This window comes from Indicator indicator, chromosome 7 (assembly GCF_027791375.1).
Source record: "Indicator indicator isolate 239-I01 chromosome 7, UM_Iind_1.1, whole genome shotgun sequence".
Lineage (NCBI taxonomy): Eukaryota > Metazoa > Chordata > Aves > Piciformes > Indicatoridae > Indicator > Indicator indicator.
The window spans coordinates 12,505,743-12,525,772 of record NC_072016.1 but is presented as its reverse complement, the minus strand read 5'-3'; the positions used below and the strand labels follow the sequence as shown (position 1 = coordinate 12,525,772).

At 47.9% G+C, this 20,030-nt stretch overlaps 1 protein-coding gene across 1 annotated transcript; it reads left to right on the top strand.

Moving 5' to 3' along the window:
- The first annotated feature begins 2,934 nt into the window (after window positions 1–2,934).
- Window positions 2,935–18,870, top strand: ARHGAP19 (Rho GTPase activating protein 19). The gene is made up of 12 exons (XM_054382502.1): window positions 2,935–2,963; window positions 5,747–6,012; window positions 10,995–11,075; window positions 11,408–11,617; window positions 12,185–12,411; window positions 12,940–13,026; window positions 13,925–13,990; window positions 14,715–14,903; window positions 15,554–15,652; window positions 16,249–16,341; window positions 18,248–18,316; window positions 18,814–18,870. Exons 1-12 carry the CDS (start codon window positions 2,935–2,937, stop codon window positions 18,868–18,870), a joined length of 1,473 nt encoding a protein of 490 aa, XP_054238477.1.
- The last annotated feature ends 1,160 nt before the right edge of the window (window positions 18,871–20,030 follow it).

The following is a 20,030-nucleotide window of genomic DNA, read 5'->3' as shown; positions in this document are numbered from 1 at the left end:
TTTGCCCAGTGTCCAAAAGATGGCCACGTATTACATTAGTTCCAGGTTGTCCAGCACAGGCTGCCATCACATAATAGCAGCTTTCTTTCCCAGATGCTTGCTGTTTAAATTGTGTGTTATTATCTGGTTCCCATAGGCAAAAGGCTGAATCACTCCATGTTAGCTGTTTAAATGTGAAGAAGAAAGCAAAGCAAAAATAAGCAGTGTTCTCTAGTACAGCTCACCTCCAAGTCTAGAGAGAGTGAGCAAGGATCGGTATGCACTGTGCTATGCACTGGGTACTCATCACAAAAGGACTCTGCACCTAAAGACCTTATGAGTATAAGCCCAGGCAAAAAATTGCTGCCTGTTTTTCTTGACGTTTTTCAGAGGCAAATCAGTCATCCTATGAAAAGTTGCTGCGCTAAGTCTGAGGCCTGCATGCGGTGATGTTTGTTACACTATCTAACAAGAATGTCCAATCCTCAAAGCAAACTTAACTGTGAAGTCATTTCTAGTATCTCTGCAGTCCATTCCCATTAGACTTATTTTATTTTTTTTTGCTTGTTGTGGTGGTGGTGTTTTTTTTTTTTTAATCTGGGAAATAAATTGTCTTCTTGTCCTTTTGTGCTTAAAATGATTCTACATAATTCCACTACAGTTCTTTCATCTCTTTGCAAAATCCAGGATGACTTCTATCTGGCTGTGGAAATACTGTCTTCAGACATCCTCATTAATTGATTCCTTACTCTGGCATAACATAGGGAATGATGCTACTCCTCTCTCCCTGGGGAAATATGAGCCTGTGCGCATCTGTCCCGTCTCCCTTTGTGCTTAGCCAGGCAAAGAATTGCTCATGTTTTCTGTTCTTTAGCACTGCCTGCTTATCACCCTGCTCTCAGTATTTGGTAGCAGGCTGACTCTTTCTCATAGTCTAAAGATTTTGTTATTATGGAGGGAGATTTTCTTCCATTATCTGCCTTAGTTTCAAAAGCCCTTTAATCCTTTTACTCCTGTATGGTAAAACCTGTGGTGTCTGAAGTGTTAGCTCCTCAGTGATAATGTACCAAGTCTGCAAAATGGCATTGGAGAAGGATTTTCCCACCAAATTAGGTACATCATGTACTTCTGAGATCTACAGCTTCCAGTTCTTCCACTTTCCTATCCAGACAAACATGGCTAATGCTTTGCCCCAAAGGTACCTCGTCCTTTTCTTCCTTGGCTTGTGTTATCCTTATCCTCTATTTCATGTTGCTTGAACCTGTTTCTGCCTTCACATGGTTAGCATTAGAACAATATAAAATCTGTAAAAGCTACTAAAACAGTTAGGTCTCACCTATCTGAATGCAAGCTTGCTGCCACGTGTGCTAATCTGCCTGCTTGCACAGCTCTTGCACCACAGGTTCAATATCCAGGTTTAGCCAGTTAAAGTCTCATTTTTGTCCTAGTTTCCAAGGCATTTCCCTGGCCTGGATCTAGTTACCTTAGGGATTAATTGATCCATCATGATTTTGACCTCCTGCACCATCCACTCCCCATGAAATGATGGGGCTGTCATGCCTGAAGCAAGAATGTTGTGTGTGACAGACAGCTTTCTTTGTGACTTGGCTGGGATCACAGGCTCCACTTCTAAAAGATACTAGAATGGCAAGAATCTCAGCACAATATAGGGCCCATTTTTTTAAGCTGCTCTCTTAATCACAACACTATTAGTAGAAGGTTTTATTATTCATTAGGATTTGATTTTATTCATGGGACAGGAAAGGAAGCTATTTATTCCTTTTTTTTTTTTGTCGTCTTTTGACGTGTTGTAAAAGCAGTCTGAGATCACAGCAGCATGTAGAAAATAGAACTCTGCAATTGCAAGCAAAGCAAAAACCAAAAACAATCCAACCCTGCAAATCAATAAACTCTCTGAATACATATTTGTCTCTCCTTTGCTGCTGTTATATCAACTGTGAGTGTAGGTAGAGTACATCCATCTTCCTTTTTTAACATGAAGGCAGCAGATGGGGCACATGGCTTTTTCTGAAGGTTATAGTGTGTACAGCAGTGAGAGTTTGGCAGGGTTATTGTGTGTAAAGCCAGTGGGGGCTTTATCTTTGCTCAGAAATAGGTTTGCTTCACATTTCCATTTTGATTAGCAATAACCATACAAAGGCAAATTTTCTGTGCGAGGAAGAGCTGCTAATAAAGTGACCTTTCAAAATTAAGTAGCTCATTGAAGTGCCACACCACAATAAGAGTATACAAGGCTGGTCTCAGCTGTGGCAGGCAGGGAAACTGGATGGGAATCCAGGAACTGGAACGGGAAGCCTGAAGTGGATGAATGGCACATGACGGCACAGGAATGGTAGCAAAGAGCAATGTCCAGGTGCTCCTTCCAGCTCTGGAGGGGATGATCTACATGCTTTGTCTTTTAAAGGATCTAAAAGTGTGAAAGGCCAGGGGCAGAGAGTGCTTCTAGCAAGGTTTAGCGGCAGAGGGTTGTGCCGTTAAGGGACTCTGCCATTGTCCTGCTAGTGCCATCAAGTGCCATAACATCAGTTGTGCCTGGCTGCTGTTGGGAATGTGTTAGCTTGGCTTTACTCATGGTAAGCACAGGGTAGATTTGGGGCTATTTTGTGAATTCCTCTTGGATACAGGTGGAGAGCACTTAAAACCACACTGGTCCTGATTCAAACCCTGGTTTCTATGTAGGAATTATTTGCTGTTAAACTCCAGCTACGCAGCCTTTGGCAAGAGACATGAATCAATTTGTCCAGCTTTTCTTTTCTGTTTTGTCTCTGTGTGAAGGCTGATGCCCAGTGTGTGCCAAGGGGGCCTTTCAGACCCAATAATGCGCCCTTGTGTCTCGTAGCATGCGTGGAATTTGCATAGGCTGTGCTGGGACAGGCAGGTTTCTTTTGTTGCTGGAAACAAGGAGCAAGTTCTTTTCCCTGTCTCTGCTTCCTAATGCCTCTCCAAAAGCTCTCAGCACTCATGTAAGAAATTTACTTTTTTTCTATTTCTTCTTGCATTAAATGTTGTTAAACTGTGTGTCTTGTAACACTGGCTGTGCAGAGAAGTCATGTCAGTCAGTTATAGTTGACAAAATTGTTTAATTTTCTTTCTCTGAATCTAGATATCTAATTGTCAGAAGGAACAGATAATCTGTGATGCTTGATGTAACTGCTGCAAAGTATTTGCATATCTTCTCTGTGGGGAAACAAAACTGCTAGTGAGTGAATAACAGTGCACGGATCATTGCAGGCAGGGTCACTGGGCCTATACACTTGCTATTAACCCTTCTCAGGATCTGTATTGCCACAGAAAGAGTTGTCATGGGTTTCAGGCAAAGGGCTTGCTCCACATTATGGGCAGAGCTGGCACTTGTTTGTGCATTGTAGCCCTGTGCAATGAAATGTGAATATGATCAGATCGATTGGCAGTTGCTTTCTGGCAGTTGATACTGGGTTATTGCAATGGTCTTGATTTATTGCAGATAACAAACTGCTGAAAAACAGGCTGGGAGGTGCTCAGAAAAATACAGCCCCCATTTGGAGTCGGCAGCATGCTTGTTAGGCCACTCTGAGCCATGCAGCTGGGAGCCTTTAACAGCTTTCTAAAATTTTAGATGACCTGGCAGATTGCCTTGCAGTCTGCCCTGCAGACCTGCCTCATCTCCATCCTCTTGACGAAGTCTTTGGCATCCGTGGAGAGCAGTGGCAAGGGGATTGCATTTCATACGGATTCTCACGATGCAGGTGCTGCTGAGAGTCTGGTTTCATCAGATTTCAGCAAGTATCTTTCTCCTTGTGGAGCCTGAGTCCCAGCTTTTATTCTTTTATTCTGATCATGCATACTAGAAATCATGCCAGGATGGTCTTTCAGGTCAAAGATGTATGGTAGTCACTCAAACAGCTGTTGGGTTCACAGATACTGTGTGTGGGCAGACGAGTTCAGATGACTTGCTGGTATGTGGTTTGATGTCCTCCCCTTTATTAGCCACTGTTAATTACATCAGGACTGTAAGTTGCTGAGATCTCTAAGAATCGAAGTGCTCTGTTGCTTGAACCAATGGATGTAAGGTCCGGTGGGTTGCAAACGCTTTTGGTGGCAGGCATGCCAAGCATAGATGCCCAGCCTGTCCAAACACAGTGAGCTGGCTTCTACGCCTTGGCAAAGAGGAGAGGAGGCTCAGGGTGCTCCAGTCTTCCGTGGGAATGTCTGCTTTGGAGGGAAAAGCCTTTGGTGGCTTCGGGGCTGATTGGTAGAGCACATGCTTGCTCTGGGTGCCACACCACACCTGAGAGATTGACCTGATCCCTGGAGCCACCAGCACAGCATTCCTATTACCTGTGTTGGAAAATGGTGTTAGGTGAGAGCTTACAGCTTGAGGCAGGATGTTGAAGCGGTGAAAAGGAAATAATATGAGAACCCAAGCATGATTAAAGGATTGGGGAATGTCATGCAGTGAAAGCAGGCAGTGTGTGCAAGCAGGGTGTGTAGGCAGCCTCCACCCAGAGCCCTGGAAGAACTGGCACCCCAACTCGCAGAGCCAGACCAGGACTTTATGGCAGTGTATGACATCATGGCAGTAGCAGCTTGTGACTGCAGATCAATGACACTAATTCTCACATTTCAGTAAGACAGGGACAGGAGCAGCAAGCTAGGTAACTAGTCTGTGGGCTTGACTTCAGAAGCATGCAAGTGTTTGAAACAGCAGTGGGAAGATGGTAATGGAAGACCTAGAGGTAGATGGGAATTGGGATGAGCTTTCAGTGTGAGCATTAAGAGTGCTGATTAACCCCAGATCTCTTTGACAACTCTTTAATTTGAATTTAGACACGGTAAATGTAGCTTACCTAACCCCTGGTAGGGCTAAGTATCTGTTATGGCTAACCCTTAGCAGAGCAGTGTCTAAGATGCATCCCTTTTCCTTTTCCCATGCCACGTGAGAAACTATGAAATTGAGAAAGCGGGCATCGATATTGAATAGGGAAGTAAGATAAAGGACATCCTGAAGAAGCAGCAAGAACTGGACGACCCAAAAAGATATGTTCTAGGAGAAAGATTACTCTAGGGGTTCCTCATGCTTATGCTAATACTGATGAGTTTGTGTTCACTCCAGACTCAGAGTACGTAGCTGGGCACTCATCGTAGCTGGCAAAGATCAGTAACCAGAGAGTTGTAGGTTGTACCCCAGGAACATTTGACCACATCCCTAGCAGAACTGTGAACCAGTGTTATGGCATGTTTGTGATCCTAAAAGAAAAATCTCAGGGCATGGGAGCTGTCTGTTTGTTGCTAGGAAGGTAGAGGTAATGGGACAGCAATGGGAACTGATGAGTATAAGCAGGCCATGAAAAAACTTAGATTGAGATTTAGACTTTCAAGCGACTGGGAGTGAATTTTTGGATAGAAAGAAAGAGAGAACCAAACTTAGGACTGAGAGTGGTAAGTTAATGTAAAATATTGGATGTCATCTCTGCCTGATCTAATAGGATATAGGTGAAGGGAAAGTTCTGGTTGGTATGTGTTGCATGGCTTACCATCACACTATGGAGCACTGGTCTTGGGCTATGTTGTGCAAACAGGCCAGAGATGTTTTAACTCCAAAGTGAAACGTGACTGCAGAACACTCACCAAAACCAGACAGTGCTGTTGGTGTAGACTCAGAGCTCCTGTGTCATCAGATGACTCCTTCAGGGCAGACCATTTGTGTGTGAAACAAACCAAAGCACTGAAGAATTACCATTTGCTTTTCTTTCTCCTTTTTTTCCAGTGATGCCATCTGCAATTTTGTCATTTGCAATGACTCCTCCCTCCGTAGCCAGCCAATCATCTTCAATCCTGACTTCTTTGTGGAAAAGCTGCGCCATGAAAAACCAGAGGTGTTCACAGAGCTGGTTGTCAGCAACATTACCAGGCTCATTGACTTGCCTGGGGCAGAGCTGGCCCAGCTGATGGGAGAGGAGGACCCAAAGCTGCCTGGGACAAACAACACAGCCTCTGGATTTTTTCGTTCTCTGATGTCTCTGAAGCGCAAGGGTGAGTATGGTGTGATGTCTGGTGCCCACCTTTAGGGTGGTGCCAACTTTCATCTTCTGTGACACATAGTTTACAAAACTTACGGTATGGGAATGTTATTGTTTTGAGCTTGTGTTGACTGCTTCATTCTATGGGTTTGTAATCCCTGGGGATGCCAGCTCTAGAAAAGAGCAAAACAGAAACCAGGAGGTTAATCCTGGAGATTCCCTGCCACTTCTAGAGAACCCCTCTTCAGGGGATTATTGCTGTGGTTTATGTCAAGTTGGCCTCAATGTGTCAGCTGCTTGCTGTACTCAGTGCAGCACACCAGAGAGAGATAGAGCTCTGGTCTCTCAGTGTTTCTGGTCTGACTGTGGATAGCACTGATTCCAAGAGGGCTACCTGAATAAGCTGCAGGTTCTTCCAATACACACCAAGGTGTCCTTATCCTCCTGCTTGTTTGTGTCCATGGTAGTCCATGCTTTGTTTTCCTTAGCCTGTTAGCTTTCTTCATGAGTGGTGGAATATCAGTAAAGGCTGAGAGCCTCAGGTTCATGAAGAACAATAATGCGTGGGTTTTCAAGGCCACTGACTTCCCTCAGGGCCTACTGTCTCCTTCAGTTGCTGTTCCAGCTCTCTGGAAGGTCTTGTCTGTGCAACTCGGAAATCTGTAAATATCTCTCATCTAAATGCCAGTGCCCTTCTGGTCCACACCCCAGTCCACTGAGTCATTGACAAAGCTCTACAGACTGACTCTGCTCAGGCCCAGATTCAAACCTGGGAGATGACAGATTCCTCTTTCTCTCTGAGACACTCATTCAGCAGGAGTTTTCTTCTGGTAAACTGACTATTCTTATATTCTCTTTCAAGTTCAGCTCTCTTGGTTATGAAACATTAGCCCCAGGCCCCTTCTCAGAAGTCTGAAATTTGCTTCTGAGTGCAGTTCTGTTCAGATCCTCTCATCTTCACTGGCTTCACCATTTACCACCCTGTTTTGTTGCAACTAAAAGGGTGTTCTAGGTGTGCATGTGTGCCTTCTCCTACCTTTGCCCACACTCAGGGGAAGTTTGGTTCTTCTGATAAATTTGATTAAGTGTTCTCTGGCATCTGGACAGAAACTGCTTCCATCTGGGCACCTCTTGCAGCCCTGTCAGCTCTGGTTTCCTAGCTAGACTTGTTGTCTGCTGGCAGAGAAGCTGTGGGTACCTGTCTTCAGATGTTTGCAGTCTGAGGTTGAATGCTTCTGCTATTACGAAGCAGCAAGGTAGCTTATGGCAATATTGAATAATTCTCACCTAAGGATGATAAAATAAACCATTTGCAGTGCTTGATTTTCCCCTGCAATGCTGTCTAGCCCAGAGTGAGTGTCTACCAGGGTTCCTATCTGGGTGAGCCAGGAGCAGGGGGCTGAAACCAGCTCCAGAAAATTCAGCCTGAGCAGTAGGGCCATAGAGGTTGTCCTTTTAAAACACAATGGAGGAATGGGATTAGTAGAATCAGAAACATTTAGAGAAACTATATAAAGGTTGAAGTCATAGTGATGGCTCCCTTATCAGAGTTACTCACAATAGCAGAATTCACAGATTCATAGATGGATTGGGTTGGAAGGGACCCTCAAAGGTCATCTTCCCCAACTTCCCTGCAGTGAGCAGGGACACCTCCAGCAAGATCAGGTTGCCCAGGGCCACAATGAGTCTGATCTTGAATGTCTCCAGGGATGGGGCCTCAACCACATCCCTGGGCAACCTGTTGCAGTATTTTACCACTCTCACTGTAAAGAACTTCATCCTCATGTCCAACCTAAATCTACCCTGCTCCAATTTAAAACCACTGCCTCTTCTCCTTTTGCTACAAGCCCTTTTAAACAGTCCTTCCCTGGCCTTCCTGTAGGTCCCCTTCAGATATTGAAATGTAACTATAAGGTCTTCCTAGAGCCTTCTCCTCTCCAGGCTGAACAGGCCCAGCTCTTCCAGCCTGTCTTTATAGCAGAGGTGCTCCAGCCCTCTGATCATCTTTGATTTTTCCTCTGGACCTGCTCGATCAGGTCCATGTCTCTCTTGTGTTGGGGACCTCAGAGCTGGACACACACAGAGGTCTCACCAGAGCAGAGCAGAGTGGCAGAATCACCTCTCTCAACCTGCTGGCCTTGCTTCTTTTGATGTAGCCCAGGATGCAATTTGTCTTTTGGGCTGCAAGTGCACATTGTTGGGTCATGTCCAGCTGCTCGTCCACCAGCACCCTCAAGTCCTTTTCTGCAGTTCTCAATTTCATTATCCCCCAACCTGAATTGATATTGAGGATTGCCCTGACCTAGGTGCAGGACCTTGCACTTTGCCTTATTGAACTTCATGAGATTCTCCTCAGCTCACCTCTCCAGCCTGCCCAGGTCCCTCTGGATGGCATCCTGTCCTTCAGTCTTGTCAACCACACCACTCACTTTGGTATCATCTGCAAATCTGCTGAGCATGCACTCAATCTCACTGTCTATATCATTGATGAAGCTGCTGAACAGCACTGGTCCCAGTACAGACACTTGGGGACACCACCTGTCATCAGTCTCCATCTGGACTTTGAGCTGTTGACCGCTACCCTTTGTGTGTGATCATCCAAACAATTCCTTATCCAAATTGTTCATAGGAAGACTGCTTAGGTCTTCATGCTGTCCCAGCCTGCAGTTAGACTGTGCTCTTCCCTGTTATTGCTCCTGCCTCTGTTCCTGCAAAGTAGCAGAACACTTAAATTCAGACACTTGACAGAGGAGTGAGTGAGTAACCAAGATGAAAGTGCTTTTTCTAGTGTATTCTTGTCAAAAGCTTCTAGCAGGGGCTTGTGAGCCTTCTCTGACTCATTTTGGTAAATTAAGTGTACTCTGCTGGGGCACTGCTCTTACCAGACCTGACATCTCCAGCTAGCTGTCTTCCCCAAGAGCTCCGCCTTCCCCCACTCAGACATCTCCATGGCCATGTGTCTCACTACAGCCACAGCTAGCAGATGTTTCCAAGTCTGCTGGCTGCACTCCCAGGCTGCAATGGCAGTGTCTCCCTGCATTGACAGGCACTGTCTGTGAACTTCTTGGCCAAACTCTGAGAAAAAGAAGTTTGTGCCTACAGAGAAAATCAGTTTCATGTATTGTGTGTTTCATCTTGGAGCCATAATTTGTTTTTCTTCATGTTATAGATCAGCTAAAACAAACAGGTTTTATTTCTTCAAAGCCAGAGGCCAAGGACTGTAGAGCTCAGAGCTGATCAAACTGCAAATACTTGAAACTTCTTTGAACATCAGGAAACTCAACCTCACGCTGCTTCTTAGTTTCAGAAGCAATCATACAATAACATCTAAGCCCTTGTAACTCAGCATCCATTCTCCAAACGTGTCTTTCAGGTTTCTTTGAGAATCGAATTCTCATTCAGATATCAACTCCTGACTTCAAAAGTAAATTGAATTTGTCAGGCCCTGCATGTCTCAAGAAGATGTATTTTCCTCATCTCTTCCTGGCCACTATTGATTCTATCTGTTGAATATCTAATGAGTTTAGTTTTCTTCAAGGACAAGAATGTTGTGCCAACTGTTCTCTGCCTTTGTACTCGAGACTTTCAGATCTTACATGTGGAGCGAGAGGTCACATCACCCTCATTTCTCCTGCAAGACTAAGTATGCACTTTATCAGAAGCAGGTCAGAAAGTTCTTGATTGAACAGGAGGCTGGAGTTCCTGATGGCTTACTGTGTATTTCAGAAGTCCTGGAAGAAAGCAGAACATTCTTCAGGTGGAATAAATCTAGCTGCATGGGAAGACTGCTGAAGTAGTGCATAGGGTTAACCAGGTCTTTCCCACATGCTGCGATCATCAACGACACAAAAAAGATCTGTAGTGCAACAGGCCAAGTGCTAGTAAAATCAAAATGTGCTACGAGAAGGAAGGAAAAAACAGGCAAGAGAAAGCTTGTGGAAGAGACAACTTTTATCAGACCAGCCAATGCACTGTTTGGACTGATGGGCTATCAGGAGGGAAATCTTCAGCCATATAAAGCTGGGGTGCAATTGCCCAGCTTGCCATCAGAAGTGGCCCATGCTCCTGGCAGTCTGGTTATGGAGAAGGGAGGAATACTCTTTTCTTCAATTTGCTGACTCTTTGAAATGTAAGTGCAAGGGCAGGAAAAACCAGTTCTGTACCTGGTTGCAGTTCTGAGTCCCAGTCAGCATGTTATAGTATGATCTACCATACTAGTCTCTAGCTAATCAAAGCAATCCTCATTATCAGTATGGGCTGGGGGATGGCGCCCAACAAGATGAAAGCATACTCCAGGAGCGCGAGGAGCTGTCAGTGGTTCATGTGGAGAAAGGCCCAGCTCATTGCTCTGCTGCTTTCCTTTTTTTTTATAGTTCTGCCTTGTTCAGCCTTCGTACTTTACTGTACTTGAGCCAAGGCAGCTGACTTGAAACAGATTCAGTGGAATCAGGGAATTCCAGGGATTACCTGTCCCTGAAAAGGAGCCCAGTGTGAGCCAGTCGGATCACGTCTGCTCTCTCCAGCTGTGTTTGTTCGTCTCTCCAATACTCTCGTAGCTGCACCTTTGCTTTTTGCTCCATTCCATGTCAAGCCACAGTGAGGATTATCTGGACTTTCCTTCCCAGATGTGGAGTATTCTAAGGTGGCAGGTACCTGGATGGTCCAGACTATCACATCATGCCCTTCCAACATGTTTCTATAAGTCCAGGCTTGCAGATGATGTGCCCTTTAAAACTGGAGCATCTGTTCTGGTGTTTTCACAAGCTTTAGCTGATAGAAACTAATTCAACTGAGTCAAGAAGCAGAGTGGTGAAGCCTTTGTAAGTACAGCATGGTGACTTATTTGGGAGTGCTTGTGTTACCTCCTAGTGACCTTCACCCTTGGTGTTTTGGGGCACTGATATTTCCATGATGACCTCCCTTTCTTTGTGGACCACTTGTCTCTGTGGCAGTTGGCTTCTGAGCTGCCTCAACATGTTACCTTCTGTTCTGCAGAGAAAGGGGTGGTGTTTGGCTCGCCACTGACAGAAGAAGGCATTGCACAGGTTTCCCAGCTAATCGAGTATCTGCACAAAAGTAAGTGATTCTGTCTCACTGTCCTAAGGGGTATCAGCCTAAACTACATCAGGGGTGCAGGCAGTGTGAGAAGCTCTGAACTCCCAAGCAGAAGGAGTTGGGGCTGCACTAGGTGACTAGTGTTCCACAGAACTGCCTAGCAGATACATTCATCTCTTTCCCTCTACACAAACTTTTTTTAGTGATAGGAGCCAGCTTGGAGTCACATCTCTGAGTGCAGTTCACTGAGGTTTGCTGTTAAGCTCTGGAAAGGGGAGGGAACTGCTTTAGTAAGAAGGTGGAACTCAGCCTTTGTTTAACCAGTGGCCTTTTTACTCCTCTCTGCCAAGCAGATCTAAGAGCAGAAGGCTTGTTTCGGGTGCCAGGCAACAGCATCAGGCAACAGATCCTAAAGGATGCTCTGAACAGTGGTACAGATATTGACCTGGATTCTGGGGATTTTCATTCTAATGATGTGGCCACCCTGCTGAAGATGTTCCTGGGTGAATTACCAGAACCGCTGCTGACACACAAGCATTTCCATGCCCACCTCAAAATTGCAGGTGAGTGAGCAGCAAGGGACAGCGATGAGCAGAGGGAACAGAACTAGCCTCCTAGAAAGCTGCTGATGCTGCAGAGCTGCACACTAGGCTGCAGAAGTGTAATCCTTAAAGGCAGAATAAGATGGAATTGTCCTGCCTAATGGTAGAAAGATGAGCTGAAAGTCCTAAGGAATCAAACCGAGTCTATCTAGCCAGTCTTCTCTCCAGCAATAAATGGATACCCGCAGGAGTAGAACCCAGAATGGTAACCTGGATCTCCAGCTGTTTTAAGTCTGGGGGCCTCCTGCGTGAAGTGTGGTTTCTGTGTTCTTAATAACCGTTACTGAACTACCTTATGTGAACTTCCTCCATCTCGCCTTCAACCCAGGATAACTCTTAGCAACTGTGTTGTCCTGTGGGAGGAGTACCATAGGCTAACACATGAGGTGGGGAGCTTGAGAGATGATGAGAGAGAGGGGGCCAAGAACTGTGTGTGCAGGAGATCTGCATGTGAAGCAGGAAAGGTAACTGATTGCAATGGGCCTGCTGTTATGAATAGTAATGTATGTCCTTGTTCTGCCTTGGCAGACTTGACACTCTTTGATGAGAAGGGGAATAAGACCAGCACTCCAGACAAAGAGCGCCAGATTGAAGCCCTCCAGCTGCTGTTTTTGATCCTTCCTGCACCCAACCGCAGTTTGCTCAAACTGCTGCTGGACTTGCTCTACCAGACCGCCAAAAAGCAGGACAAGAACAAGATGTCTGCCCACAATCTTGCCCTCATGTTTGCACCCCACATCCTGTGGCCCAGAAATGTGAGCGATGCCTCAGTATGTGCGGGTGGGATATTGCAAAGGCAGAAAGCAGAGGCTTGGCAATGCCTACAGGCAAAGAACAAAGATGGGAAGATTAGGTGAGGGTTGGAGACCGGGATGGTGGGGTGGAGCTCCTGGCAGGACTTAGTCCTAGCGTTCAGTCCAGACCTGCTGTAGGTCTCGTTTGCAACTGATGCTTCATCTTTGTCGGTAGAATTGGTAGCACAGCATGGTCCTGCTTCTTTTAAGAATCACAGCTCCAGACAAACCTTGCAGGTCTCTCTGCAAGGTTTCTTGTGCTGCCAGTAAGTGTTTGGCCCTGGAGCTGTCTAGTTCTCCTCTCAGAGCAATTTTGGCTCTGTGAGATGTTCTTGTTGGTGTGCTGTGAGCCCTGCCTGCCTTTTCCCTCAGAGTAGGTCTCCTGCTGAGGCACTGTTTGTGTCTTATGTCCTGAAGACAGCGAGGGCAGCAGAGACCCCTCCTGCTCCCCTTCTAACTGCTGTGCCTTTGGCTGTGCCCTCTTGCCAGGTGACAGCAAATGACCTTCAGGAGAATATCACAAAGCTTAACAATGGAGTGACTTTCATGATCAAACACTCTCAGAAACTCTTCAAGGTAAGTGCACTTTGGGATCTTGCTCTCCTTGGCCCTTCAGCAGAAGACTGAAAGCCTCTTGTCCAGACAGATCCCATGTGTCAAGTATATATTCCAAGTGTTGTCTTCTGCAGGAGGAGGAGGAGGATTTCTACAAGAAAGTGTTCCTTTAGTGGCATGGGAGGAGATCTTTGCTGGGCAGGCAGCCCAGGAGGAGGAGGACAGGCCCAGTTGGAGGTGGCTTTATGCCTGGGCAGGTCAGAAGCTCGGTGCAGTGTAACACCACCCTCTGCTGGACATCAGCACCCTTTGCCCGGCAGGGAAATCTGCTTCCTGGGAGCAGGTAGTGACCAGGCTTCTCTCAGCTTCTGGCAGGATAAGGAAATGGAAGGGGCTTCTCCTGGTTGAGTGGTGCTGAATCTAACATGGCAGGCCATTTTGTTGTGAATGTCTCTGCAAGGGGCAGTCAGACCACTGCTGTTCCAGGCACAGCCTGCAGTCCTGAGCAGGGTGCAGGGTAGGGCAGCCAGGAGCAGGGAGCTTTCTGCTGATTCCTCCAACGAGGTGTTTGTGCAACATAGAGTCTCTTGACTTCTCAGGACCTACCTGGTCACTGCAGGCATCTGCTTTCTTAAAAGTGTTCTTCCCCTTCTTCCTTCTTTGTCAGAACCTAGCTAAGAGCTGGGGGAATTGCTTGGAAAAAGTTTCTGTGGAACTCTGCTCTTACTCTGTTCCACTTGTGCTTGTTGCCTGCATCAAAAGGAAACTGAACAGATACTGCAGTGGGGATATGAAATCCTACTGCTTTGTTCTAAATGACTGAGTCTTGATGGAAGAGGCTTGTGTGGCACTTGCTGAAGCCACTCTTGACCCAGGGCCATACACATACATTTGGCCTTTTCTCTACTAATTGTTACAGGCCCCAGCATACATCCGAGAGTGTGCCAGGCTGCACTATCTGGGATCCAGAGCCCATGCATCAAAGGTAAGGCCAGCAAATGCAGCACCTGCCTTCCACGAAAGAGCAGAGGTTGTGATCCTGTGTAGGGATCCTTGTGAGTGAAAGAAGCTGAAAACAAACAAAATTGTGGAAAGGGATCTGTCAGAGAGCAGGAGTGAGGGAACCATATGGTGTGGTAGTAGGGGCAGCTGCATTAGGGAAATTGGGCAGAGTTGAAGCATCTGTTAATCAAAAGCACAGGGAAAGCTACCAGCCCCTGTTTAGCAGCAAATGTGCTCCCTGTGCCCAGAACATGCAGCACCTGCTCCTTCATGAGGTTGTGCCTTCCAAACAGACAGACGCTCCTGCTGTGTGGCCAGGCTGCTTGGAAGAGGGGCTAGGATAAAGGCTACTTGCTGCCACTGGGACAAGATTTGTTTGTTTGGCCAGCAAATGCTTCCCTGCCTCACAGAGCTGCAGAAGAGGGAAGAGGCATTGCAAGGAGGTGCACTGACCCTTGTCTAGCCTGGAAGGGCTTCTGCAGCTGGTATCCAGGAGGGAAGAAGCAATGGGGTCACCTTTGTAGTACTGTCACCTCTTCCTGGCACAGGGCCTGCTGGTGCAGTGCTGCTGCAGAGGGGTAGGGAATACACAGCCCTGTGCTTTCACTGGGGCTGAGGCAGCTCAGGAGATTCTTCCCAGGCTGGCTCAGATGGGTGGCTCGTTTGGATTAAAGCACAGCAGTCGACTGCTCTCTCCACTTTCCCAGGATGATCTGGATTTGCTGACGTCTCCTGGCTCCAAGGAACTGCAGCCCCTCAAGTCTCAGAAGCGAAGCCGTCTGGACTCTTGCCATCAGGAGGAGACCCAGCAGCGCACAGAGGAGGCACTGAAGGAGCTCTTCCGCCATGTCCACAATATGCCTGACTCTGCAAAGAAGAAGAAACTTCTCCGGCAGGTAGTGTGGGGATGAAAGATATCTTTGGGATATGCTTGTCAGCACATCCTGGGTGCAGGGCTGAAGGCAGGGCCTTCCTGAAAGCTGCTCCTAATCCTGGGGAGGATGGGCTTTGGGCTGTGTAAGTGGAAGAGGTGTAAGAAGGCATGGGAGGAGACCACCTATCCTAGTGCTCTAAGCCAGGGACTGCCAGTAGTTCCCCTGTCCTGATCATGGCCTTGTTGAGCTTTCTCCCTCAGAAAGGGAAGTCTTGTTCCCTCTTGCCTGTGTGGGACAAACTGGTCTCATCTCAGTCTGGTGAGCATTCCCAGAGAATCTGGTGCTCCAAAGAGACTGATTGATATGGTCAGCACCAGTCCTAGTTGCCAGCTTCCAGCAGCTGCCCCAACCCCCTTTCTATTCCAACACTTGCTGCTTTTGGCTAATCTGGTAAGCCATCACAAAGCAGCCTCACACCCAGGCTCCCTGTTCATTCTGCATGGGAGGTGTGGCCTTCCTGCGCTTGCCTCTTCCCGCAGCTCTGAGCTGCTCCTCTATTTTGGAGTGCAGAAGAGACAAGCTTAGAGCAGCAGGTAGAACAGCACCCAGGAGCAAGTGCCTGGTGTAACTGGCAATAACTGAGCTAACACTGCACTCCTGTTTCCTCCTAGTTTAATAAGCATTCCACAGCTCTCACTCCTGGCTCTGACGTACTCGCGTCCCCGGCACCACGGCGCGCCCGCTCCCGCTCCTTCAGCGGCCTCATTAAGGTAAAGGCAGCCTCTGACCCCTGCTCTCTGCTCTGAGTTTCTGGTGTTGCTTTCTGCTTCTGCCTTTCTCTGCCTTGAATGAGGCCCTCAAAGTGTAGGGATTGTTCAAAAGTATTGGTGGCCAAAGAGCACAGATGCACTGGGGACAGAAAAGGCAGCACAGTGGCAATAAGCCTTGTTAGTGTAAAGTGTAATTAGCTATGAAACACATGGCTGTAGGGCCTAGGCAGTCTTCTGAAGGATGGTTGCGTCCTGAGATGAGGTGAGGACTGACAGGGTGCTGTTTATGTAGTCTAGCCTCTTAGCACAGGTGTTAGCATGCTGTAGGCTGTTACACAGCAGCATGTACCTGCTTCTGACAGCCTGGGCTCCTGGCCAAGCCCCAGGTCAGCTCCCAGGCCCTTTACAGTCAGGCAGGCTCAGCCTTGTGGTATGGTATTTCAGCTGCTTCTGCTTTGCAATCTTTGTCCCAGCTTGGCTTCCTTTTTATTTTTCCCAGCATGCAACTGCTTACCAGCAATGTATCCTGCTCCTTCCCTTTCTTTTTCCACTTTGCACTCTAAGAACTAGCCAACAGCCCTTTCTTCTTACGGCAGCGGAAGGTTTTGGGAACCCCAGTTATCCTGGAGAGGAAGAGCAGGGATGCAACACCAGAGCCTGAGCGAGTCAGCAAAGAGAACATTCACCTGGTAAGAGCTGCTCCCAGCACTGCTGGAGCAGTGGGACATCTGTGAGGGGAGTTTGGGTGCAACTTTTGAGTACTCATTTTGGCAGTTTTTGGGGGGGCTGCTTAACTTTCTTTGCCAAAGAGAAAGTTCCAAGTTACTTGGGGGGTGGGGAGTTGGGGGTGCCTGAGGACTGGAAGAGTGCCAATGCCACTCCAGTCTTCCAAAAGGACAAGAACGAAGACCCAGGCAACTCCAGACCAGTCAGCCTCACCTCCATCCCTGGAAAGGTGATGGAGCAGCTCGTTCTGGAGGCCATATCTAACCACATGGCAAAAGAAAAGGGTTATCAAGAGTAGCCAACATGGATTGACTAAGGGGAAATCTTGCTTAACTAATCTGATAGCCTTGTATGAAGGCATGACCAAATGGAGAGATGAAGGGAGAGCAGTGGACATTGTCTATCTTGACTTCAGCAAGGCTTTTGATACTGTCTCCCATAACACCCTCATAGGTAAGCTCAGGAAGAGTGGGTTAGATGATTGGACCATGAGGTGCATTGGTAATTGGCTCAACAACAATTCAGAGAGTTGTGATCAGTGGTGCAGAGTCCAATTGGAAGCCTGTGGCCAGTGGTGGTCCCTAGGGATCAGTACGGGGTCCAGTTTTGTTCAATATTTTCATCAGTGACATAAATGAGGAGAGTGTACCCTCAGCAAGTTTGCTGATGATACAAAACTGGGGGGCAGTGGCTGACACCCCATCAGGCTGTGCTGCCATCCAGTGACATCTGGACAGGCTGCAGAGCTGGGTGAAGGTGAACCTCATGAAGTTCAGTAAGGACAAGTGCAGAGTCCTGCATGTGGAGAGGAACAACACCAGGCACCAGTACAGGCTAGAGGTCATCCCACTGGAAAGCAGCTCCATGGAGAAAGACCTTGGAGTCCTAGTGGACAGCAAGTTATCCATGGGACAGAAATGTGCCCTTATGGCCAAGAGAGCCAATGGCATCCGGGGCGCATGAAGAAAAGTGTGTCCAGCAGGTCTAGGGAGGTTCTCTTCCCTCTCTACTCTGCCCTGGTGAGACCATGTCTGGAATACTGTGTCCAGTTTTGGGCTTGCCAGTTGAAGAGAGACAGGGATCTGCTGGAGAGAGTTCAGTGGAGAGTTACAAGGATGATTGTGAGACTTGGACATCTCTTCTATGAAGAAATACTGAGAGACCTGGGGCTGTTTAGTCTGGAGAAGGCTGAAAAGGGGATCTCATCAACATCTATAAATATCTGAGGGGGGTGGGTGTGAAGATGAAGCTGATGATCTTTTCAGTGGTGCCCAGTGCTAGGACAAGGAACAATGGCTAGAAGCTAGAACACAGGAGGTTCCACCAACATGAGGAGACATCTTTACAGTGGGGCTGACAGAGCACTGGTTCAGGCTATCTAGAGGTGGTGGAGTCTATTTCTCCTGACCTTCAAAACCGGTCTGGATATATTCCTGTGTGGGTTGCCCTAGGTCATCCTGCTTTGTCAGGGCAGCTAGATTCAGTCTCTGGAGGTCCCTTCCAACTCCTGATTCCGTGATTCTTCTGTATTATCAAATTCGCCCTTGGGAAGCTGCTGTGAAGAGGGCAGAGCAGATGGTAAGAGCAGCACTGGGACTGAGGTGGCAGCACTGGGCCTCCATTCCAGTCTTGTCCCACTGTCTCTGTTTCTGCCCTGATGCATTGGCTTGTGCCCCCTTCACTCTCCCCCATCCTCCTCTACAAGTTGTACACTGCCTGCTGCCTGTGGGTAGTAGGCCTACCCCATGGCTCAGACAAAAGAAGAGCAGACTTGGGTGATAGCTGCTCTCTGGTGGCACAAGCAGCTCCTAGGGAAGGCTGTGGATGCCAGTTCATTCCCCATCTCTCCTACTCCCCTCTCTTGTCCAGTTACAGAAATGTGGATCTCCAGCTCATATGTCCCAAGCAAAGCTGAAATCTTTGGAGGGCCAGAAGGAGGTAAGACAGCCCCACCCCCACTCCATTCTCCTCCCTGTGGGGAACCTGACCTGCTGGGCCCTGAGATCTGCAGGGGTGATGGCATGTGCACAAGGCTCTGACTGCTACAGTCCCCTGACTTACAGCAGCCTGCTCCATACTGAGCTGCAGGCAGCTGGCATGCTGGAAGCTGGTCCTTGAAGGGTTTCACCTGAGCAGGTGTGTACTGCCCTTCTACCCACGAGCTGGCAGGCTGGCTGTCACAGAAAGCAGAGGGAAGCTGGCAGCACAGGGTGGTGCTAACAGCCAGTCAAGGAGGCAGTGGGAGGAGAGGCTGTTGCAGCCTACAACCAGCTGCTGTGTTTGTCCCTGTCTGCCTCTAATGCTCTTGTTTGGTAAAAGGTTTGGGAGGCAAACTCCAGGGAAGAGTCCTTGGCAGGGGGAGGACAGCACATCAACCTTTTCTTGCAAGGTATTCTGTGTCTCAAGCATTCAATTGCTCTGATTCTCTGCTCCAGGAACCCTGCAGACGCATCCGAGGCCACCTGCTTTCCAAGGATTCATCATCCCTCTGAGTCCACTCACACCAACTCCTGGGTGGGGATTGCCCAGCCTCACAAGCTGTGAATAATGTGCTGCATGGAGAGGGGAGAGCTGCAGGCTCACAGCCACCCTCACCGACACGGCAGCGCTCTTGAAACTGGACCTCTGCAAAGACTGCAGGGACTTGTTTCTTTCTGTATATAAATTATCTTTCACTCTACTATGGGGTAAACCACTATCTAACCAAAACTTGTGCAGCATGTCTGACCTTCTGGCTCTGGGAAGACCTGGAGTGCTTGCTTACAAGGAAAGCCCTGTGCATTGCAGGGCCCTATGTGCACTCCCAGCTTTCTCTGCAATGTTGCTAGGCTGGCTGTATTTTTTTACCTTTTTTTTTTTTTTTTTTTGCTTTTCTGCTCTGAGTTTTTAACATGTTGGCTTGGTTTTGCTCCCTCCCCTATATTAGCAGTGAGAATAATGGGCTTCAGCCTTCACCTGCATCCTACCAGCTAATCCTACCTCCAGGCCTCCTCTGGAGCCTTGCCCTCCGGCTTCCTCCGGGCTCTGTTTTGCCTTTCTGACCCTGAAGGGCTGGAGTGCACAAATGGTACAGAGCACAGGATGGGCCTGGAAGCAGAGGAGAGGCTCTGCATGCCATCATTTCAAATGGGGACAGGGGAAAAAGCTTCTTAACTCATCCCTCTGTTTCAACTTGAGCTGGAGGCAGTCTTTGCTCACTGCCTTTCTGTTTCCATGGCACATCACTGCTGCTGACCTCTGCCTGGTGAGCAAGGAGTGTCTCCGCTTTGTGCTCGCTCTAAGAAGCTAAGCAGAGCAGGGCAGGGGATTGGCAAAGACTGTCTGAGGCAGGACAGCTCAGCTTTTGGAAGTGTCTGGGATGGGCAGAGCCTGATGGATGTTTGCACATCATAGGAGCAGCATGAGAGGCGAGAAGGGACTCCAGCTGTTTGTGAGGTACTGCAAATGTTGCCAATGGCTTTGGCTTGCTATCTAGATGGCTGTTGAAGCCTGGCTGGTGATTAGTCATTAAACAGAAGGATAGGGCTGGAGCTGGCTTCAGCATTTTGGCCTGAGCTGCAGAAATGAGATGAAACCATCTAGATGTGGGATAAACACCCATCACAGCTGGCCAGCATCAGCTGTCTTGTTAAGCTAAAGTGCTGCACTAAGC

Excerpts from the sequence above, each read along its gene's own strand:
- ARHGAP19 (XM_054382502.1), top strand. The coding sequence starts at position 2,935 with ATGCCTCTCCAAAAGCTCTCAGCACTCAT. Across the intron at positions 13,027-13,924 it reads ACTCTCAGAAACTCTTCAAG|GCCCCAGCATACATCCGAGA; the intron begins GTAAGTGCACTT and ends TAATTGTTACAG. Across the intron at positions 15,653-16,248 it reads CCTTCAGCGGCCTCATTAAG|CGGAAGGTTTTGGGAACCCC; the intron begins GTAAAGGCAGCC and ends TTCTTACGGCAG.